The following is a 20324-nucleotide window of genomic DNA, read 5'->3' as shown; positions in this document are numbered from 1 at the left end:
TGGGATCCTCCCTCTACTAGACTCCTCATGGTATAACCCAACAGCATTTTACGCTGCTTTCAGGTTCTGTAGGAAATTGCCACTCTGATATGAACGCACATGAGTGACCAAAGAGGTAAAGAGAGTGTTTCTATGGAAATGGTTCTGACTATTATTAACTGACCAGATTTAACCCATACACATCAGTATTCATCTGCATTACTCACACGTATACAGCCTACATGCCCATGCATCCTTCTCCATCAAACTGAACACATCAGTAAAGTCGTACAAAGTCTGCTCGTAATGGGGTTATAAACTGTATCCATTTATTCCAAATCTTAAAAAATTTGCCTTTTTGGATCCTCAAAGAATAAATCAACTTTTCCATATTTCAAAAATGATTTCATACCAATTACCAAGTCTCATAGCATTGATTATTGAATATCATTGTGATTTGGACTATTGGACAGGCAAAACTGAGCGATTTGAAGTTTTCACATTGGGCTTTGCTAAACTGTGATGAGCATTAAAGCTGCAGCGGGTATAAAATGAGCAAATAAGATTAAAAAGGTCATTTTTTTATAAAACGCTCATGGTTTCAGAAACATCTTGTAGTGCACAGTTTAGCTGTAAATTGAAAAAGTTTGTGACCAGGCAGCCATGTTGAGATCTGTTGAAGAAATACCAAGCACCGCCAACCAGCCGGAGCACAGCCAATAGGAACGCTCAATAGGAACGCTCTCTATCTGAAATGACCTGTGATTGGTCAAAGTCTCCCGTCACAGGCTAGATTTTTTAAAGCCTGAAAACAGAACCATGAGGAGGTGCAGAGGTCTAGTTTTCTTTCAGAACACTTTAATTACAATATGCTGAAAGGTTATTATGGAATTTTTTTTGCAGTCCTAAACCATGGATGTATTAAAAGAACTGGATACAGCGTTGGAGGCGGGGCCTCGGCCATTCCTATGAGAGTTGCTCATTGGCGCATGAAGCCTAAATGGCTCGACTTCCGTCTGGAAAAGTACCCGGATCTTGGCGGAGTAGCGTCCGCTCGGTCACATAACTCGGTCACGGGGTCCCAATGGCATGCCGTCGTCACGGCTTGGCGCTCCAGCCGTGGTCTGGGTCTCACTCACATGAACGGAGGAAGGGAAATAACTCTGGATTCAGCTATTAGTGCGTTTTAATGATTTAAATAAGGGCTAGCGTTCATACTGGGGAGTTGATTCACCTCAAAAAAATGTATCCGCTGAGTTACAGACGTCTCTTTCCCGATGTAAGTCTATGGGGAAAAAGTATTTTTGGGCCAAACGGCATAACATGACGGACATGGAGGTTGTAGTACCACCGTTTGGCCACTACGATAGTCGGGATCAACGACCGGCGCACTTCCTGGGGGCTTGGGTTTAGCTGTTAAATGAAAAAGTTTGTGACCGGGCAGCCATGTTGAGATCTGTTGAAGAAATGCCAAGCACCGCCCACCAGCCGTAGCACAACCAATAGGAACGCTCAATAGGAACGCTCTCTCTCTCTCTCTGAAATGACCTGTGATTGGCCAAAGTCTATAGATTTTTTTAAAGCCTGAAAACAGAGCCATGATGAGGTGAAGAAGTCTCTCTCAGAAAACTTTAATCACAATATGCTGAAATTTTTTTTTTTGCAGTACCTAAAAACAGCAGCATTTTTTTGAAGCAGTGAGAAGAAGCTGGAGATAACGAGCAGCACTTGAACGCAGCATCTGGCTCCAACTTGCTCACACCGACACAAACACACAACCAGCAGCAACGTCTGTTTGACCAAACTAAAGTCTGCTGCTGCTGCTGATGCTGTAACCGGTAATACACAACAATACAACCCGACACGGAGGATATGTTTCTGGGGACAGGATCACGGTGAGAGAGCCGACCGGAGGATGTAACTAACACGAGGCGGACCCACACAAAAGGACCCGGAGAGCCGACTAGAGGAGACTAGAGGAGGAGATGGTGATGGTGGAGAGGAGCAGCTCCACACAGACTCTCTGAAATCAACATTCACTTTGAAACTGGGTTATAAAACCCTCCAGCATGTCGGATCCGAGCCACTGGTCTGCGGTGCCAAACCACAACAAGTCACATTTTGTTCCTGGAGCTCTGCTGAAGCGATCAAAAAGGTACCAAACACTCAAACTAGCTTTATTTATTAGCGTGTTTAACAGTAACTAGCTCCTCTCTGCTGCTCTCACAGAGCTGGTTGCTCCAGTTAGTTAGTCCTGCTAGTTCACTGGGTTGTTTGTGTTGATGATACAGTTTATTGTCCCAGAAAATGACTTCACTGAAAGTAGCTAATGCTGTTTGTTTATTTGTTTATTTGTTTTGCACAATTTAAGACTATACAACATAACACAAAAATAAATTGATAATATTCAGTGCAGGAAGAGGAAAAAAAAAACACTTTAGAGACAAGATTAATATAAAGAAATAATATATATATATATATATATAATAACAACAATAATAATACAGTAAATATATCAAATCATAAGTGAATAATATACAGTGCAGAAAGAGGCAAAAAAAAAAAACACTTTAGAGACAAGATTAATATATATGTATATATATATATATATACATATATATATATATATATATGTATATATATATATATATATTTATATACATATATATATATATGTGTATATATATATATATATATACTAACAACAATAACAATACAGTAAATATATCAAATCATAAGTGAATAATATACAGTGCAGAAAGAGGCAAAAAATAACATTGGGCTTATCTGAAGCCTTCACCTAGAGACAAGATTAATATAAAGAAATAATATGACTACATAATAGTGATAACAAACAATTAGGACAAGATATATATATATATATATATATATATATATATATATATATATATATATATATATATATAAAGAAATAATATGACTACATAATAGTGATAACAAACAATTAGGACAAGATATATTTAATTACAACTATAACAATACAGTAAATATATAAAAAAAAAAGACAAGTGTGTGTGTTGCGTGGAAGTGTATGGTTAGTGTTTGTGAGGAGGAGGTTTGCTGTTAATATGTGCTCTAAAATGCATGTTTTCACATATAATGCCTCAAAAATACCAGCCACTATATAGTTTTCTTTGTTTAAATTAGATGTAGTTAACAGTACAGCAGGTCTATAATGTTCTTTTTCAAATCAGCCAACAACTGTGACATAAAAAGTTGAAAAAAAATTATGAAAAGCCCATATTTGCACTGTTTATATTGGTGTATATTGGTGTTGGATAGTTACTGACTGGAGGTCATAGTTTGTCATGTTTACTGTAAGATGACTGTTAGAGATAAAACCTGCAGCTGTTCACTGGCTGATATAGAGGCCACCACAAGACTGGATGGATGAACTGATGTTCAGCCTGTTTGTTGTGGACTAGGACGGCAACTAACTAGTCTTATTATTGATTTATGTGTCAATTATCTTCATTGTTCATAGTCTATAAAATGTTAGAAATTCAACAATCTCCCAGAAGACCGAGGTAATGTTGTTTTGTCTGACCAGTTGTCCAAACCCCAAATATATTTAATTTGTAGTCATATAAATTAGAGGAAAAATAGCAAATCCTCACATTTGAGAAGCTGGAATTTGCAAATGTTTGGTTGCAGATAGCGTTGTAATGATATTTTTATGGTACGATAACCATCTCAGAAAATATCACGTTATACGGTAATACACTATTATTATTTAGTAGTAGTAATAGTATTATTTTTATTATTATTATCATTTACAATGACCCTTAAAGGAATGAGAACAGAATTATAAAAAACAGAATTATAAACATAATAAAAAATAACATGTAACTATAGTATGTTATATAACTAATGCTTGTTTCTTTACATGTTAGCAGCACAATAGCATGTTAAATTAACTACTAAATGAAAAATAACATCAGCTGTGAGCTTTTCAAGATAATGTCCTATGATCCAGCGCAGCCAGACTGCTCCTGTCTCTACCGTTAACTCACTCACACACTCACTTATGTCAGTTATTTTCAAGATTGTAGATAAGCAACATGTATGATAACCGTGAACTTTCATACCACAGTATACCTTGATACTGGTATAGCGTTACAACCCTAGTTGCAGCCCTAAAAATATCTATTGTTTTCTAGATTTAATCTGCGAAATGTCAGAAAATCCCAATTTCCCAAAGCCCGAGGTCTTCATATTACTTGTTTTGTCTAACAAACCGTTCAAAATGCAAACATTCAATTTATCGGCCATAAAACAGAGAAGAACGGCAAATATTTGAGAAGCTGGAACGAGACAATGTTGAGCATTTTTCCTTAGAAAATGACACAAACGATTCAACGATTATCAGAATAGTTGGTTAATGTTCTGAAAGACTAATAATCAATTAATTGAATTAATAAATTCAGTGCTATTGTGGACCGTTCACCCTGGTGTCACATTAAAATCTGCTCAGTTGAATGCTATTGGTCAAAGTTTGCCTCTTCTTTTCAGGACCAGAGGATTATTTAACACTCCCTCCCGCCCTTTACACACACACACACACACACACACACACACACACACACACACACACACACACACACACACACACACACACACACACACACACACACACACACACACACAGTCTGGACATCTGTAGCTCAAGCTGGGCCTGCTGTTGCTGTCTTTGCACACACACTCCCTTTAGCCTTGAGTCTGTTGACGGGAGGTTTCCTCTTTGTATTTTGGCTCTCATCGGTTTCCCCTCTCCAGCTGACACGGCCGTGCTGGTGTGTCATGCATTTGCCTGCAGATTAGAGTTGTAGTTATATAAACATCTCTCAAGGCAGAGCTGCTCAGAAGGCGGAAATAATCTCATCGGTGGAGTTAAATCTCAGTGGGCAGAGACAAAGAAGTCTCAGTTCTTCTTGCAAAGTATCATAAGCCCCATCTGTACTAAACCATAAAGTGTGTATTTTTGGTAACTGCAGAAACAGTAAAGCATTTTCAGAAGCGTTTTGACAGCTTGATAACTGAGCTGAATGAGCACCGCTAACTGGACGACAGTGTGTGTAGATGGATGTGATGATTTATGAGACACATTTGAAAACCAATCCAAAGGTTTGGGACAAAAGGAGCATTTTCTCTGATGATGTAGTGTTATAACTACTGGAGAAATAGGTCAGTAAACTGGATATTGGATGCACTGCGGTAATTTACCCAGTAAAGCTTCTGCAATACAAATGAACATATGGGTTTTTCTCCATAAACACAGTGATCTTATGGGAACTGGTTTGCACTCTTTTGACGACCGGTCTCCATGCTACAGTTTGTTTGTTAATTAAAAAAAACTAAATTAAAATAGAAATAAACTGAAATAAAACAAACATCTTAATCTTTCATCCCTTTTTTCTCAGTCTCCTTTTGTTTAGCCGTCTAAAAAACTATTTCACTAAGTCAGGAAACTAAAATAAAACAAATTGCAACTAAACTAAATTATAACTAAATTAAAAGTATAATGAAATTCTGAAATTATATAAACATTTTAAAGTGTTTAAATGACCTTAAAGTTGTTCGCTAAGTGTGATTTTTAGATGTTAAGGTGAGGATAGCAAACTGTTGTACACAAAACTGGACATCCCTGTTTATTTCCACCACTCCCTGTCTAGCTAGCGTACTTTCCCGTTGGCACACAAACCCGGATGTGTTTCGGTGTTATTCAGGCTTATTCAGTGTGGTACAACAAGAAGATCCAGTTAAGTGGATCCCAGTCTGAAGTGTCTTCCTAAGCTGTCATAAAATGTCTTTGTGTACTCAAACTGCTGCTCAATACACACACCCAAACACACACTTTGATGTAAATACAAGCTTTGTAAATACAGCATTGTATGAGTCAAACATATAATTATAGGTGGATAAACCAAAATGATTACGCTCAGCTTAAAGGGGCACACCGGGTTATTTCTTTCTAGATCGTCTTATCGTTCAGTTTAACTATTTAGGGAGAAAAAAGAGTCCCCAGTAAATAGTTTCCTCCAGTGCTCAATGCTAACATCTTAGCAGAGACACAGTGCTCTAAGTGACAGTTTTAGGTCGTTGATATCAACTTAGAAGTGAGAAAATTAGAACTTTTTAGTTCTCTAGAAAAATGATGATGAGAAATAAGGTTATGTTGTTGTGCACAAGGATTGGTGTGGCGGTGATTGGGCTGTTGCGATGAAGGAATTTCCCCTGCGGTAACAATGATTGGCTCAACAGCACGATATGTGATGTTATTGCCTAGAATTATAACTAAGCTTTATTGTTATGCTAATGCTAGGTATATTGTTGCTTTTTAAATGACAACGGCGACAATTTTAAAACTAATTAAGTACTTATTTATTCTTAAATACAGAACACAGAAGGCGCAGCGTTCTTTTCTTGTTTGCGTCTGGTTGCTATGACATCCGCCATGATATCCGGGAATATCTGCGGAAGTAAAAATGGTGGCACAAGGTAGAGTACTTGCTCTGGATGAAGGGAAAGCTGAAGCACGTAGGGAGAGTGGACGGACCTGCCGGTCTATGTGTATCCATTTCTCCACCATTGTTGTTGTTCAGCATTTGTAGCCTACATGTAGGATGTGACGGTTGGTCTTCGTGTTATTTTTCCCGCCCATCCTATATTGTGATTGGACGGCTGGGCGCAGCATTTTAACATTTGTTCACTCTCTGCTATCAGAAAAAAACATCATACGTGCAGCACTCAGAGCAGGATAGACGCCCAGCACCTCGTCACACTGCTGGCGTTTGTAGCGTGATGTAAATACGCCGCGCTCCCATCATTGCAAAGAATTAAAAAGAAGAAACGTGAACGTAGCGGTTGTGATAGCGATTATTGCGACAGCCCTAAGCAGTGATAATGAATGTCACAGAAACACTGCGACCTATACGGCAACCTAGCCTGACAGAAAGATGTGAATACACACCAAGAAAGGATGCTCTTTTTAATTGGTGTTTTTTAACGGTTGGAATTCCACCATGGTGTTAAAACAGATTTAACTGACTCACAGGTCATGAAAACTACCACAGAGACATTTTCATACAGATTCAGATGAGTGATGTGTGACGAGGCTGGCGGTCTGTTGACTTCTTTCTTTTTTTCCTGTTTGTGCTCCAGCTGTCGCAGCAGCAACAGGAAGAGCCTCGGTATCGGGACGCCGTCACCCACGCTGTCCCGGCCGCTCTCCCCGCTCTCACTCCACACTGGTAAGATCTACTGCAACGTTTGGTGTCCTTTTAACCCCAACAGGTCCCAACAGGACCTCTGTGTTAGTATTGGTGTTGGCTCTACTTCAGCTGCAGTATCATCTAGCAACACACTGCATGTTAATGCAAGTGTGCACACAGAAGCTAAAATACCCGATGGCACTGTGCTAATCATTTACATTTCATCTTTTGCATGTTTTGCGTAATCTTGCCTCAAAAATTATAAACTGCCATATTGTGTCTTGTCATTTCATTAACCTTTTAACTTCTGGTTTGTATTGGAACTATGCCCTGAAGAAACACGTCCACGCCAACGCAGTCCATTGCATTATTTTGCCATGTGACTGCATTGTCAGAGACGTTGGTGGCAGCAGGTGGCTGTTGATGAAACCAGTCCAGATTTTGTTATTCACACTCAGCAGGATGGACAGTCATCTGTGCTCTTCTGCATGTCCATACTGTTTAAGAACACATTGAGACATTGCTAAATATGAGTCAGTCCAGATCAGAGTCAGTATTTGATACTGATACTGTCAATATGTTGAGGTGCCTTGGTGTTATTAAGGAGGTTTAAATGGTGTCGTTCTCACCTTCCCAAACACTGGAGATAAAATTGTGAGCTTCAAACAGGTTTGATGTGAACACACTCTCAGTACTAGAACTTCTCAGAAATCAGAATTTCACGGTTATCTAAATGTAGAATTTGGCAGTATGAAAACTTTCACCGTGTTTGATTAATTACATCAAATGAAGTTACAAATACACACATCACTGTTTCTCACAAGTCACGTAGTATGCTGCTAAAGTATGAGCTCCTCTCATGTTAATATTTGTAAGATGTAGGGCACCTTTCGTTACCACACGCTCACTAATACAAGATTAAGCTGGCTTGACTCCCAACTATTAAGCCGCACCATGGCATCTGGTTGACCCTGCAGAATAGTCAGATGACCTGGAGCTAGGGATGGGTGATATGTCTTCTAAATAATATCTCTATTTTTAGGCTATGGCGTGATATACGATAAATATCTTGATATTTTCATATATTTCATACTAACTGTTTGATTTAACTCTTTGATGCGTATGATCGTACCATCGTGATAATTCTAGTAAACTAATCTGAACGCACTGAGGTGGTGTACTGTCATTTTGCAGATTTGGAAATGTGTTCTTTATTATTTAGTTTGACTAAGTATTCACACAGTTGAAAAAATTCTCTGAAATACAGTGTGCTGGCGGTATTTTTAAAATTATCATTCAATTTATTTATTATTTAATATTTAATATGTATTTATTTAAATTTAATATTGACAGACTGACTGACTGAGTTATTGAATGAATGTGAAGGTCGCCAGAAGGTCAGTTTTTACACGCTCTTACCGTAATGCCTAGTGTATACACACATTTTAGTTTTACTGTTGTTTTGAGTCTTTGTTTTTAACTCAAGTATTGTCTCATGTGAGGCAGAACAAGTACTGTATTGTGATATATACCAATATAAAAGAATATTAAATTACATAGAGCGTGATAGAAGATTTTGGCCATATCGCCCACCCATAATTGAATGCCTAAATAGTTGGTGTCTTCAGCTTTCTGATCTGAATCAACAATAGTCCAGACAGTGTACAGCCTCTTAATGCCGTGAAGCAGCTGCACTCTATGAAAAGAGTTTTGCTCAAGAGCTCCTCATACCAGCAGTATGTGGATGTGCTCCCTTTTGAACTCAATCATGCCGAGGATTATCTAATCACAGAGTGCAGTCGGGCTCTAATTGGGTCTCTCTTGTGTTCTAATTGGTACTACTCAACCACTTGCATATAAACGAACCACAGTCTCTAGTGCGCCCAGACTTCCAGACTCTAGAGAGACCAAACTGGATGAGGCTTGGCACTGAATTAACTTATGTTTGTAGATAGGTGCTGTAATGTTTGGAAAAGTAATACCCAGATGATAGATTGGACCCGTCTGAGGTGCTGGTTAATGCCGCTGGGTTTTGCAGTAATTGATGGTTCCTGCATAGACATGATGTCACCCTTTCTGGAACATTTCCACTTTGTAAACGCAACCATGTGGTCTTCTCAGCTCTATTTCCATGAGTTTATTATTACAGTTGTGAATAGTACCGGTAGTTGTAACTTTTGTCTTTCCTCTTTCAGCTGCGAGCAGCCCTCTGGACAGCCCTCGAAATGTGTCGACCAGTGCCTGCCTCAACTTTCCATTTGCCCGGAGGTATGTCAGCACTGCTCACTTGAATCCTTTTCCCTCGGAGCGTTATATTTGTTTTGACACATATAAGGAATCTCTTTTTCCATTTATACAGTTAATAAAAATGCTAACACTTTAATTTACAGGTCTGTAATTTTATAATGATTATTTAGAAAGTTTCTTGGAGTTAAATATGCAATTTTGTACTAACTATAGTGTGAATAGGAATTTCCTTTAAAGCCTATGTTTAAAAGCAAGTAAGTTTAATTCAAGGCTGTCAAAATTAACACGATAACGCGTTAACGCAAATTCGTTTTAACGCCACTAATTGGTTTAGCGCATTAACGCAGTCGATCTTTTGGAGTTTGTAGCGGGCTCAGTTTTAAAGCTAGAATATACTGGCATCATTTGAAACTAAAAAACCTAGGGAATCTATTGGTACCAACCATGTCATACTAGCTTGTCGGGAAGGAGGTTTAATAACGCTCCAAACTTGTGCTAATTTCCGGCGAGGAAAAACTGTCATGGCCATTTTCCAGTGCACAGAAAGTCAGGATAACATGAACTGGAAGTACTGGCTGCCATTTAGTTGTTTATTTGTCTGGCATCCCTGCCAAAATACATTTTCAGGGCACTATACAAAATGTTTGGATTTGGTTTATCAAATCATGTTCACGATTACAAGATTACAAGATCCGCAGTCCATTTTGATTCCCGATTTAATGTAGCTCCAGTTAACAAACCATTAGGGCTGCATAATTAATCAAAATATTATCAAAATATGGTGTACTGAAATTTTCAAATCGCAGAAGGAGCAATATTTGTTAAAGGTGAAATGTGTGTCAAAACACCAATTTAAATTCAATATTGTTGCACATCATACACATCACATTCTACAGACTTAGACTTAGATTATCATACCCTCTAATATCCTAAATCATATCGCAATATCAGTTCAAATAATTGCAAATAGATATTTTTTCAAAATCATTCAGCCCTACAAACCATCAATCATTATAATGTAACGTGAACCCAAATGAACCAAATGCTAATTTGTAGAAAAAATAAATGCGTAATCACAGTGTGAGGGTTTCCTGTGAGATTCGGTGCGTGTTGTTGGGACAGGCAGACGGTCTGGAAGCTGCAGAGAAACAGCAGCAAGATGACTGAGGCTGACTCAGCCTGGAGCATTCACACCCCACCCCCCCCTCTGCTCCTCAGCAGGATGAGTGCAGCTAGATAGAGGGTACCCCCGAAGCCCACTCACACATCATTCAACCCGGTTCCCATGGCAACGCGCTTGCCTCGCTCCAGGCATGTGTAGTCTACAAGTGAGGCGGCACCTTGAAGACACCCAAGAACAGTCGTTAAAAACTCATGAGCAGTTCAGGTGCTTTGTCCTTCAGTACAACGGGAACAAGAAAGAAAAAAAACGACACCTCTGAGAAAATTTGTGTAAAGCACATCATACAGTAGCTTACTATCAAGATGAAAGGCAATTATGAATACATCTCGGATCTTTAAATCTTTTAGTTTTACAAGAAACTAGGCTGTCAATTGATTAAAATAGTTAATCACAAATTAATCACACATTTGTATCTGTTCAAAATGTACCTTAAAGGGAGATTTGTCAAGTATTTAATACTCTTATCAACATGAGAGTGGGCAAATGTGCTTGCTTTATGCAAATGTATGTATATATTTATTATTGGAAATCAATTAACAACACAAAACAATGAGAAATATTGTCCAGAAACCCTCACAGGTACTGCATTTAACATAAAAATATGCTCAAATCATAACATGGTAAACTGCAGCCCAACAGGCAACAACAGCTGTCAGTGTGTCAGTGTGCTGACTTGACTATGACTTGCCCCAAACTGCATGTGATTATCATAAAGTGGGCATATCTGTAAAGGGGAGACTCATGGGTACCCAGAGAACCCATTTTCATTCACATATCTTGAGGTCAGAGGTCAAGGGACCCCTTTGAAAATGGCCATGACAGTTTTTCCTCGCCAAAATTTTGCGCAAGTTTGGAGTGTTATTTAGCCTCGTATGAGACAAGCTGCTATGACATGGTTGGTACCAATGGATTCCTCAGGTTTTCTAGTTTCATGTATCTGTATCTTCACTCTAGCTTTAAAACTGAGCCCGATACAATCGTAAAATTGCAAGTTGCGTTAATGCGTTAAAGAAATTAGTGGCGTTAAAAAGAATTATTGTCATCGCGTTCACTTTGACAGCCCTACAAGAAACATTCACAGTCCTATCTTAGGACAAACTGATGCATTCACACCTAGGTCTACAGGCAAACATAAGCTGTTATTTGTGTGATAACTTTATTGTTTCTTCTGCTTGCAAACAACATGCCAATTGTTATAACACATAACCTTTAGTTGTTGTTTTTTCACTTACGTTTTTGTGTGTTTTATATTATTTCATGGAACTGGAGAGAAGATATTTTCTGTGGTCATGCCTTAAAGTGAAGAATTGTTTCTGTTATGTAAACTATATCCTCAAATTAATTTAGTTTTGCTTGCTTGCTTGTATCTGGGCAAATGAAAACTGGCAAGGGAGGCAACATTGTCAGTATTAATCCCTCAGCTGAATGCCAGGGGTCACAGGATCACTTGCGCAAGACTCCCAAAACTCACAGAAACTCTTTCTTTTCTCTTTTCTCTTTCTCTCCGTTGCTGTCGTGATCTCAGTCACTTGGCTCGCGCCGACAGGTAGCTTCTTTTAATATTCTTGCACCCTGTCTGTCGGCTTTAAAAGCTTTCTATTTGTTTTGCACAAACAAAATGCTCCTCCTAGAAAATGTCTCTTTTATGTGAAGCTTATAGCTGGCTTAAAGAGCTGCTCTGAATCAAGTGAGGACACAGAGAACCCTGTTTATATATGATTTAGATAAAGAGACATTCATTTCATGCTCTTGTAGTCACAGGACTCCTCCGTCGCCTGTTATGTAAGGAGTATCACATATGAATTGCTAACTAATGCCAATGCTGCTGAGGCTTATGTAACATGCATGTCCGTTTCTCTCAGAGCTGAGGGCCGGAGATGGTCCCTGGCATCCCTCCCCTCGTCTGGCTATGGAACCAACCCGCCGAGCTCCACTGTCTCGGTAAGTCATCCCGAAACATGTCACCGTCCTCCCCGTTCGATAGATGGCGGCCAGGCAATTCTAACACCTCGCTCAGCCCAAATAGCACATTCGTTTATGCAATAAGGGACAGCGAATGCCAAGTCCCAGATGACAAACTGCTAATTGTTTTCCTCCATCATCTGCTTGAATTAGTCATTCTCTCAGTCTGTGGAACTCAGTGTTAGCAGTATTACACACAGTCTGCGTGTATGCATGTTAATGAGGAGATGAAGTAAAGCCCTCGCTGTTTTATTTATTAAATTAAATACTTAAAGTGACATTATTTTATGTTGGCTTTTCAACAAACAATTAACAATTTACTGAGACCTTATTTTTTATTTCTTTTTAACATCAGCTGGTAATTATGTTAACTTGACCTTAAATCTGATGTTTTTTGTTTTGTATCTGAAAAGCTGATTTCCTGAATTACTTGAAGCGTTTTGGGAGGATAAATGTTAGGAATGCACCGATACCGGGCTGATACTGACTTAGATAGCTGGATCGGGTATTGGTGACAATGGGACCGATCTATTCAATTCAATTCTATGTTTAACAAAGTTAAGAAAGCAATGTTTAAGTCAAGCCTGATGTTGGCTTACACATAAAATAATGATCCCAGTCACTTCCACACAGTGAGTCATAGAGCTTATTAATTAAACACTGGTATCGGATCGGTACTCGGTATCGGCCAATACCCAAAACTCAGGTATTGTTATTGGTATGGGGACTGAAAAAGTAGGATTGGTGCATCCCTAATAAATGTAAAAATCTACAGGCTGTAAAAGCATTTTTTAGACCACGATTTTACTTAAAAGATCCTATCAAAAAGAGATTTTTGAGAATATTATAATTTATATATCAAATATCTTACTTTAGAATAAAGCTGTAATTGTATTGGTTTATATAATTACGTAATGAAACAGCTAGAGCTGCAATGATTAATTGATTAATCCATTAGTTGTCAACTATTAAATTAATCGCCAACTGTTTTTGATAATTGATTAATCGGTTTGGGTAATTTGTTAAGAAAAACCTGTAAAAGTTCTCTGATACCAGGTTCTTAAATGTGAATATTTTCTGGTTTCTTAACTCCTCTATGACAGTAAACTGAATATCTTTGAGTTGTGGACAAAACAAGACATTTAAGGACGTCATCTAGGAAACACTGGTCGACATTTTTCACAATTTTCTGAAATTTTATAGACCAAACAACTAACAACAACTAATCGATTAATTGAGAAAATAATCAACGGATTAATCGACAATGAAAGTAATCATTAGTTGCAGCCCTAGAAACAGCATTGAAATGAGTCTGTGGTGAAGTCTGCCATGTGCAGCTATTATAAGGAAGTTTAGGGGGTAGACCCGGGTGCAGAGCCAGAGGTCAGGAGGGACAAAAGGGCTCTTCAGTGGCCCTCACTGCCCTCTTTATACTACGGCATTAGAAAGAGACTTCACAGATGCCGTCCCTCTTCTGTTCGGGACACATGGGCCGCACAATTTACAGATTGCTGGTAATGTACATTGTGTCCCACATTCAGTTTGAAAAGACACTCAGTGCCTCAGTAGACATTGAAAATAACTTTTTTCTGTAAATAACGATGCCTATGTGGGCCTCACTATTGTATACATCATTACTGGAAGAAATGCTTTAATTATTGGCAGGAGAGATGTTAAGTTCATCTTTCACTGTTTGACTACTATTCTAAATTCATACACCAGCTAAGTTTGTGCCTCATTTAAATGTTTAAATGTGTTAGTCGGGCTTATGAGGGCCTCTTGTTGTGCCACTCTGTGCCCATGCTGCTGTCGTCATAAACTAGAAAGTAAATAAGAATATGTGAGTGAAATATTCTCAAATGCTGGTTTAAAGGTGCTATATGGAGTAATTTAACATCAATAAATTATCACCTCATGCATCTAAATGTTTTAAACGGCACAGACTTCAGATCTGCCTGTGGTTTTTTAGCAGGAGTGAACAGAGTGATGCCACTGAAAAGGGCATGACTGACAAATAGCAACATCCTCTTTGCAAAAGGAAGTAGCAGGGTTTACTGGAACTGTGATCTTCAGTTTGACAAACACAAGATTCTACATTTAGCACCATTTTAAATTTGTCTTTGGCTTAACTTGGTGTCGCTAATCATCCACTTTGACAACCCGTGGCTGGATTAGTTCAGTTTGGGAAGCCGTTAGTCTTTAGAACATGTGTTACATCCCAATATTTCTGTCTTTTTGTCTCTATGAGGCCTTTTAAGTCTAAGGACTGTATAAATAAACATTCTTTAAATATAAATGTGCAGAATTATTCAATAATCAGTTGTCCTTTTATGTGGATAAAAGGTCGTTGTCAAAACAATTTTAGTTTTATTTTGGGTCATAGCTCCACAAAAAAATGTAAGTTTTCTTTTGTCCTCCAGATATGGCTTTAAACGCAGTTAGGTACCAGCAGCTGCACCACATTAAACTCAATTTACCTGAGCAACTGTCATTATCATCATGTAATTATCAAAACAAGTATCTCAGTTTGGCTGAAGAGATGACAAACGTGGTTTGTGTGTTTGGCTAAAATACCAGCAGATGAATCTGAAGATGGCAACAAAAATACTTGGTTAGGTTTAGGCAGTAACACTACTGGGTTAGGTTTAGTGAAAATCATCATGGTATGACTTAAAATGACTTTGTAAGTTAACGTTGACTTTTAGTTTCACATGGGACATGACCAGCGGTCTCCCAGGGTTAAGTCCAGTGTTTGCGGTGTAGAAATGAAATCATTCTGTCGACTGATGGGTCCCTCTTTGTGTCCGCAGTCCTCCTCGTCCTCCCAGGAGCGTCTTCACCAGCTTCCCTACCAGCCGACTCAAGATGAGCTGCACTTCCTCTTCAAACACTTCCGCAGCACGGACAGCATGACTGACGAGGATGGGCGGCACTCGACGGTCATACGGCCCCGGTCTCGGAGCCTCAGGTAGCCAGTCCTTTGGATTTGAACATATTTTTATAAATGTAATGCTAAATGCAGAACCTGTGAGGATTTCCGGACTATATTTGTCATTGTTTTGTGTTGTTAATTGATTTCCAATAATACAAATATACATACATTTGCATAAAACAAGCATATTTGCCCACTACCATGTTGATAAGAGTATTAATATTAATATTAATATTAATACTTGACAAATCTCCCTTTTAAGGTAGATTTTGAACAGATAAAAAATGTGTGAGTAATTTGCGATTAATCACGATTTATAATGGACAATCATGCAATTTAATCCCGATTAAATATTTGAATCGATTGACAGCCCTAATTATTACATATTCCTCAAATGTTGGTCTTAAGTGTGGGATAGCTTCTTTTCTTGATGCTGAATTTTACCTTTTTAAAGTGTCCATTCTTGCGCCATAGATCTACGCAGAGAAGAGGGAAGTGTTAGTGGGTTACACTTATGTTTACCACTTGTATATTCCCATCAAAACCACAAACCAGTCTGAACCAAGCCTAAACATCTGTTTTCTATTGTTTCTTGGCCTGTCATTGAGCTAATGAAATAGATATTTTATACAGATTAAATGCAGTAATTCTTCCCGAGGGATTAGCTTCCTCTTTGTTGCAGAAAACAACATTTAAGAAGCATGTTTTGCACTGCTCATGAGGTCCTTGGTGTCATTATGTACTGGTAGACTGTCAGATGTCAACATGTCTGTGCTTCAGTATGACCAAGACAAATTCACAAGCAAACACGGCATTTGGCGTCTGAAGCCTCACACATGCCTGTTGGCCGGCAGGCAGGTGGAGATCTGACTGCTGAGCTGTGTGCTTTTGACAACTTTTGTCTGTTGGCTCTGCTCTGTGCTGTTTGTGCGATGGCTGAGTGCTCTGTGTTCTGGCACCATGGTGTGCCGTGCGTGGGCATGCTAGCTAACAGAGCGCCTCAGGGATCTAGCTGCTGAACTGTAGTCAAGGGGTGGGGGTGGTTTAGGGGGATGGTGAGATGGGGGGGCTGATGCAGAGAGCCACGATGAGCTGCAGCAGTGTGTGTTGGGCAGCAGCCATCCAGTTTAACAGAGGCGTCTTTCATGACAAAAAAAGGCTTAGGGAGCCTGTTTGCATGTGATAGGTTTCCCCTCCATCTGTTCCGTTTGAAGCTTCATCAAACAAGATTTGTTTTGTAAAAATACACCCGTCTCATCGGCCTAAACGCTGAAGTGGTGTTGCAGTAAATGACTAATTGAGGGATGTTGATGATTCACACTGTTTGGCCAGAAGAAACCTCTGCTTGTCGATGTAGAAACATCAAAAGCTGACAGTGAAATCCACTCCGATTGTAGCTTTACCACCTTAAGAGCTACCAAAATCGAATGTTGGCTCACAGTATTGCTTTTTGGCAGGTTGAGATCAAAAATACAAGTGTAGATTTGACCTAAAAAAAATCTTTCAGTCAAACCCAAACTATGATTTTTAGAGTTGATTTGTGTACGTTTGGGTGGGCTGAACTGAATCATCTCTAGATAACCGCGATGGCCTCGATGACATAACCAGCGCTTTCACACCCCATCCTAGCTTAGTGGATTTGATTGTGTATTGGTAAAAATCTGAATGCATTTGTTGATCAATTAAAAATACACTAACCTGTTGTTTTGTTTCTGTTGCAGCCCCGGGCGATCGAGTGTCTCCTTTGATAATGAGATCGTCATGATGAACCATGTTTACAGAGAACGTTTTCCAAAGGTATGCACCAGAAAACCATATGACCCCACCCACAGAAATATTTTGGACATTTGGTGCTGCGTAGAGTAAAAATCATAATTACTAACTGTGTCTTTGTGTGCTTGTCCTCCCTGCAGGCCACAGCCCAGATGGAGGAGCGCTTGTTTGAGATTATCACCCACTGCTCTCCAGACAGCTCCCTCCCGCTGGCTGACGGGGTGCTGGGATTCATCCAGCACCAGTTGGTCGAGCTGGTTAGAGACTGCCTGGACAAGTCCCAGAAAGGCCTGGTTACTTCCCGCTACTTTGCCGAGCTGCAGGAGAAGCTGGAGAAGCTGCTTCACGAGGTGGGGGGAACAGCCAGCTGATTTGGGTCCAGCGGGACTGATGTAGAAATGAAATGGGTCAAACTGGGTTTCGATAGTTGCAAAAACATAATAATTGCATGCTACAGCTTTCAGCATCAGCTGATGAGCTACTACGTGTGAACTCTTCATCTTGACACTCGGATGTTATGAAAGGGGATTGATAGAGCCAGGGTGAAATGTGCAATCAGGCAGTCGCTCAATAACCGTCTGATCGCTAAAGGCACACACAATAGATCTGGTTGTGGAAATTGTCAGCGATGGTGAGAGGTGCTTTTGTTACAGATCTTATCTGTGTTGTGATAAAATGTTAGTTTCTATAGCAACCTCTTCCCCTGTTCCTCTGCATGCTGTCAGACAGAAGGCACGGCCGACTCGCTGTACCTCCAGCTGAACTGATAAGTCTGTTCCCATACAGTGGAACAAATGCTGTCATACACACACACACACACACACACACACACACACACACACACACACACACACACACAGCCACACACACAAACCTGAAGACTCACTTTGTGTGCCAAGGCCACTTTGTTTAAAACGATTTCAAGGATAAAACTACATTTTCAGTCATCTAAATTCTCTCTATTAATTTGTGGTTTAATGTAGGTAGTGATACAAATTACTTTCAGTTTGTAAAAGCTACGACATTTATGTTTTAAACACTTATTTTCTGGTTGCTCTTGCCTGGGAAATGTCCTCTGGTGTACAGAAAGTGACCCATTTTGTGCTATTGGCAGCAAATATTGAAAAACCTCCTGTGCACTGCCTTCTGATCTTTGCAACAAAAGTGGGCTACACACCCGCTGCCCAAAGGCTGACGCCCAGAAACGTCCTGAACACAGCAAAACAATAAGAAAAGAGAAAATACAGGCAGAGGGCTGCAGGGTCTCTGCAGATACAGACACCACCACACACTTTATATATAGTGGGTCATAAGTGAAAGGGAATACTTTTTATGAGTCTCTATTGTTTTTTAGGAAATTCCTGCATATTATACTATACCTTTTTAAACCAGACTCTCTCAAATGACTTAACACTTAAGCATGTGAGGATCCGGTGTTTTAATAGTAGGACACAGCTGTTTGAGGAGTTGGCCTTGTGACTCTCTAGTAACAAAACTGTCTTTCTCACATTTCCGCATTGTGACATTCACATTGGATTGTGGGTCTGGTATGACCAGAGGGTGATACGATAACACAGATAATCACACGGGTAGACCATGGTTCTCTCAACCACTGGGTTGGAGAAAGTTAAAGGAATAGTTTGACTTTGTAGAGTAGCTGATGGGCAGGTTTTTGTTACCTGGACAGAGCCAGGCTACCCGTTTCCAGTCTTTATGCTAAGCTAAGATAACCGGCTGCTGACTGTAGCCTTATATTTAACAGACAGATGAGAGTAGGCCTGATCTTGTCATGGTCCAGGCTGTACATGCATGTGACTTGGACACAAATGCATAGTATACAATGCAGCCAGTGTGTCACTAGTACACACTGTCACAGCAATCTACAAGAAAGGTCGTGGATGATTCATCCAGACTCCACCCACCCACCCAGTGATTATTCTAATAATTCCTCTTGGTCTAAAGTGATGTCTTTTGTGACGCATTTCTTCCAGACAGCGTCTGTTTTCATATTTCTCTTTAGTACCGTACCCATCTGCTTTGAAGTCACAGTTTTTTATATATTTATATTTCCTGTTGCAGAACAAAGCAGTGCTTCTGCAACAGTGCTTTTTTCAGGGGTGGAAAAGTGTGTTCCCCCCTTTGATCAATTATTTTCCACTGACGCAACTATGCCTTGATGACAAAAGAGGTTCACATCCTTTTTGCACACCCAATTTTTCCATTTTGTAACCATTTTATCGGCTTAGTAAAAAATACACATGATTTAGTGTATTTGATTCTTTTTATTATAGATTATCCATGATGCATTATATGCCATCTTTTATCCCACAACTCAAAATGTGCCAAAATGGAAATGACTGTTTCCCCTTTTGCTTATTTTTCCTTTACATTTATTTCCCTTTTATATTACAAATGTTTGTTATTAACAATTTAATTTGATTTTAATATATTTCCACAGTGCAACAAAAAAACAAAAACTGAAGGGTGTGCACAGTTTGACATAGCACCATATTTGGTCAGAAATGTCATGATATTTAACTTTTTCATCATCCTATCTATCTATATATTTGCTTGTTTTTTTCTGATTTTAAAGTATGATTTTGAATCTGTGTTGATGTGTTTCGTCCTCTTTTGGGCATTTTATAATGAGCCAGTTGGTTGCATAAATAAACTTGACATTTATTTTTGCCCCTGCTCCCATTACTGTTTTCCAGGCCTACGAGCGCTCTGAAAGCGAGGAGGTATCCATCATCATCCAGCTTGTGAGGAAGATCCTCATCATAATCTCACGGCCGGCTCGCCTCCTGGAGTGTCTGGTAAGCTGAGGAGGAGAAAATCTATTCCTAATTGAAAATGAGATTAATGTGATGAAACGAGTAGAAGTCAGTAGACGTTAAAGTAGGACTGAAATGAGTTCCTGACCTCAATTCTCTCTTAGAAAGTGGACGACATGAAGTTGATGATCTTTGAAGGAAGATAATAGTACTAAACTTTCACTACGTTTTCCCGTCAGTAG

General features: G+C 39.3%; 1 protein-coding gene across 4 annotated transcripts in view; it reads left to right on the top strand.

Moving 5' to 3' along the window:
- The window catches only part of mast3b (microtubule associated serine/threonine kinase 3b), a 41395-nt gene that overhangs the window by 7744 nt on the left and 13327 nt on the right, over nucleotides 1-20324 (top strand). Inside the window, exons 2-10 of one of the 4 annotated variants that reach the window (XM_074634634.1) lie at nucleotides 883-2134; nucleotides 7162-7250; nucleotides 9407-9479; nucleotides 12167-12187; nucleotides 12504-12582; nucleotides 15414-15571; nucleotides 17257-17332; nucleotides 17449-17658; nucleotides 20023-20124. In XM_074634634.1, the coding sequence (XP_074490735.1) occupies nucleotides 2049-2134; nucleotides 7162-7250; nucleotides 9407-9479; nucleotides 12167-12187; nucleotides 12504-12582; nucleotides 15414-15571; nucleotides 17257-17332; nucleotides 17449-17658; nucleotides 20023-20124 (894 nt within the window). In that variant the 5' untranslated portion in view covers nucleotides 883-2048. The remainder of the gene's footprint in view (nucleotides 1-882; nucleotides 2135-7161; nucleotides 7251-9406; nucleotides 9480-12166; nucleotides 12188-12503; nucleotides 12583-15413; nucleotides 15572-17256; nucleotides 17333-17448; nucleotides 17659-20022; nucleotides 20125-20324) is intronic. The other 3 variants (XM_074634632.1, XM_074634635.1, XM_074634633.1) reach the window with 3 other exon arrangements.

Source organism: Sebastes fasciatus, chromosome 5 (assembly GCF_043250625.1).
Source record: "Sebastes fasciatus isolate fSebFas1 chromosome 5, fSebFas1.pri, whole genome shotgun sequence".
NCBI lineage: Eukaryota > Metazoa > Chordata > Actinopteri > Perciformes > Sebastidae > Sebastes > Sebastes fasciatus.
Note: the sequence above shows the minus strand (reverse complement) of the source record. Positions and strands in the feature narration are given on the sequence as shown.